A 3,000-nucleotide genomic window follows, 5' to 3' on the forward strand; every position below is an offset into this window, starting at 1 on the left:
TACGGCTACCACAGTGACTGCTTCTGAGTGTGGTACAAGCTCAGTCCAAGGCAGCCAGATGAAAGGAGAATCTTAAAGGTGACTCTGGAGAGGAAGTGAGACTGTAACCCCAAAACTTTCTAGGATAATTCATTTTCACTTCTACCCAGTCAAAACAACTATTGACATCATCAATGAAGTGCTTAAGTCTACCTGGAGGTGGCGTGGAGCAGAGTGAGCATTCCAGAGTCCCAGACAAGAGGAGATGTGCACGAAAAACACTATCTTCCTGTCAGACACCTGTGTCCACTGCCCCAAGCATTGCCCTTCTGGTCCTTCATCAGCCTTTGGCTGTGTCCCTCCTGCTGCTGCCATGGACCACAGCACAGAAAGAAAGGGTCCTCCGGAATGGGTGACTGGGTAGAAAGCAATCGGATCTTTAATCACTTTTCCTACTTTATGCTTCACACAGTTCTTATTCCTATTTCTGCTTCATGCCTTTCAAACAGAATGTTAAGAGGCCTCTTTCAATTTTCATTTCTCAGTCTTTCCCCCATCCCGTTCAGTACCCTAAACTTTGTCAGTTATTTAAAATAACCTTTTACCCCCTCCTCCCCTTCCCAGGATATTTCAACTTCTCTGGCTCTCTTTCCCATCTTTACCTCCTCCAATTCTCTTCTCCTGGTCCTGGCCTCTTAAACCCGCCCGAGGCTGCCCTTTGCTTGTCTTTTCTCCTCCCATCCCTCGCTGAACCCTTTCACCTCATCCATTCCCTTGTGAGGCTCTCCAGATTCCCGGGCTGTTTGCTGGTGAGAAATCTTTGCTGCAGCGAGGACCGGAGTCCCCCGCGCGCAGCCCAGTGGCAGAAGAGGGCTAGGCTGAGAGGGAAGCCAGGACTGTAGGAGAGGGAGGCAGCCCGTCCTCCTCGCGAACCTGCAAGGATGCGGCAGGGGCCCGGGGGCATGGGGAGGTACTAATCCCCCGGAGCCCCCGATTGGGGCTTGCAGACCTGGCCCGTGGGCCAATTTTCTGCCTAGCGCAGCCGGGAAGCAGAGGTGCCAGGAAAACCAAGAGAGGGGCGCTGGGGGTGCCCATCCCCAGAGTCGGTCCCTCTGCGAACAGAGGAAGAAAAGAGGAGGGAGTCAGCGAGTGGTGAGAAGGGAAAACCTGTCTCCTGACTGGCTCCGGAGTGTCGGGGAGACTGGGGCGCTCCGGTGAGCACCCAGGGGGTGAAGCCAGCCGAGTGGTGGGCGAGGGGCGTGCGGAGGGAGTGCGCGCTCGGGGAGGGGACGCCGGGAGGGCAGCGTTGCTCCGGGCTGGTGCAGGCTTGGGGGGATGTCGGCTGGTGCGAGCTGGGGACCGCGTGCGGCGGCCGCGGCGCCAGTGTTTGTGTGTATGTGAGAAAGCAAGGGGCGAGCGCGAGTGCGAGTGAGGCAAAGATAGAGCGCATGTCTCATCCCTGCGAGCAGCCACTAGACGCTCCACCACCATCTTTTGCATGTGCAACATTTGCAGCCGGACAGAAAACCTCTCCCAGGGCTATGGAGACTGCGGGAAAAATCTGGCGGCTCGCAATGGATTGCTAAGGGGAAATAGTCATAATCTTAAACCACCGAAACCTCTTTTCCTTTTTTCTTTCTTTTTTTTTTTTTTTTTCGGTTGATTTTAATTTTAGCGCCATCGTCTTCAATGCTTCTCTGAACAGCCTTTAGGAAGAGTGCGAGAGAAAGAGAGCGCGCGCCAGGGAGAGGAGAAAAGAAGATGAGGATTATTTGCAGACAGATTGTCTTGTTATTTTCTGGATTTTGGGGACTCGCCATGGGAGCCTTTCCGAGCAGCGTGCAAATAGGTAAGGTGTGTTCCGATGGGGTGTGCATGTGGCTGGTTGTAGCAGATATCCGAAAGTGAGTTAAATGAGTTGTTGATAAGCAATTCAGGGAAACCTTCAGCAGTTTCCTTCCCCTCTGTTTCCTTCTTTTTCCTTCCTCTCCTTTACAAAAAGACTTCCTTTTTAGTGCGGGTTCCTTTGGAATATACCCAGGGCAGCCCACCTATCCGTTCTCAACCCATAACCCTATTTCCACCTTTGGCTATAGTCGCTTAAGTAGGATTGAAATAAGTTGGGGCAAAGCTTTCGGGGAATTTGGTTGTATTTTGTATGATATTTATTTTCATCTCTTTCGCTAAAGCATAAAGTGATGTCGAGTTTGTTTAAAAAAGAAAAAAAAAATCCACTTCTTCCCATTCTGGACGCCGCAGCTTTCTTACTATTACAGAAAGACACTGTTTGGGGAAAAAGACATTTCCACCCGTACTCCCTGCCTTTTCTTGCTACCGGTTAGCAGATTCCAAAGTTAGATCCCTTTCCAGGAAGCTTCTCCCCTTTTATTTTGTTTTGTTCTTGAAGCTTTTGCCCGTATTTCTCTACCTCGACTCTATTTCCAGGGACACCCTCCATCCTTGGCTTTTCTTGCTATTCTCCTCTACTGTCTTTTAATGGGACGCAGCTATTGAATTTCTTCCAGCTAAGCCCAGCCTCAACACTGCATCATTTCTCGTGGATTGTGCACAAAACGGAGTTAATTAGGCTGAGTCCACGAGCTGCAGGAAAATAAAGTTCATTTCTTCTTTCTGATTTCCCTCTTCCCTGTGTGGCACTATATCCCTTCATTTCCGTATTTTAATGTAAATCTCTTTTCTGCTCATCTGCATGCATCTTAGAGAGAGATGCCTTGAGGTGGCTGATGTAGCAGTGTGCTGGGAATCACGGGGAGGGCAAGGGAGAGAAAGGAACATACACTTAACGGTCTCAGAGGTCATTGTGATCATGACACATTGGGACAAGGAAAAGCTGAGCTGCTCTAAACACTACTAAGCATGCACCTTAGGGACAAAGGGCAGTCTCCCTAGATGTGGCAAGTATAGCTCTTTAATTGTATGTGCTTGTGAATGGCAGTAGATTTGACTGTGCTTGGGGTGGGTATAATGTTTACAAGAGGAAACATTGAGTGTGCTTTTCCT

At 49.8% G+C, this 3,000-nt stretch overlaps 1 protein-coding gene across 6 annotated transcripts in view; it reads left to right on the forward strand.

Annotated features, from left to right (window-relative positions):
• The first annotated feature begins 379 nt into the window (after positions 1-379).
• GRIA4 (glutamate receptor, ionotropic, AMPA 4) overlaps positions 380-3,000 on the forward strand; it is a 392,568-nt gene continuing 389,947 nt past the window's right edge. For 3 of the 6 annotated variants that reach the window (XM_012002387.1, XM_012002385.1, XM_012002389.1), the window contains exons 1-2: positions 380-1,193; positions 1,655-1,828. In XM_012002387.1, the coding sequence (XP_011857777.1) occupies positions 1,741-1,828 (88 nt within the window). In that variant the 5' untranslated portion in view covers positions 380-1,193; positions 1,655-1,740. Of the gene's footprint in view, positions 1,194-1,348; positions 1,829-3,000 lie in introns of those variants that run through there. The other 3 variants (XM_012002386.1, XM_012002384.1, XR_001008469.1) reach the window with 2 other exon arrangements.

The sequence above is a fragment of the Mandrillus leucophaeus genome, unplaced genomic scaffold, assembly GCF_000951045.1.
Source record: "Mandrillus leucophaeus isolate KB7577 unplaced genomic scaffold, Mleu.le_1.0 Scaffold685, whole genome shotgun sequence".
NCBI classification, from domain to species: domain Eukaryota; kingdom Metazoa; phylum Chordata; class Mammalia; order Primates; family Cercopithecidae; genus Mandrillus; species Mandrillus leucophaeus.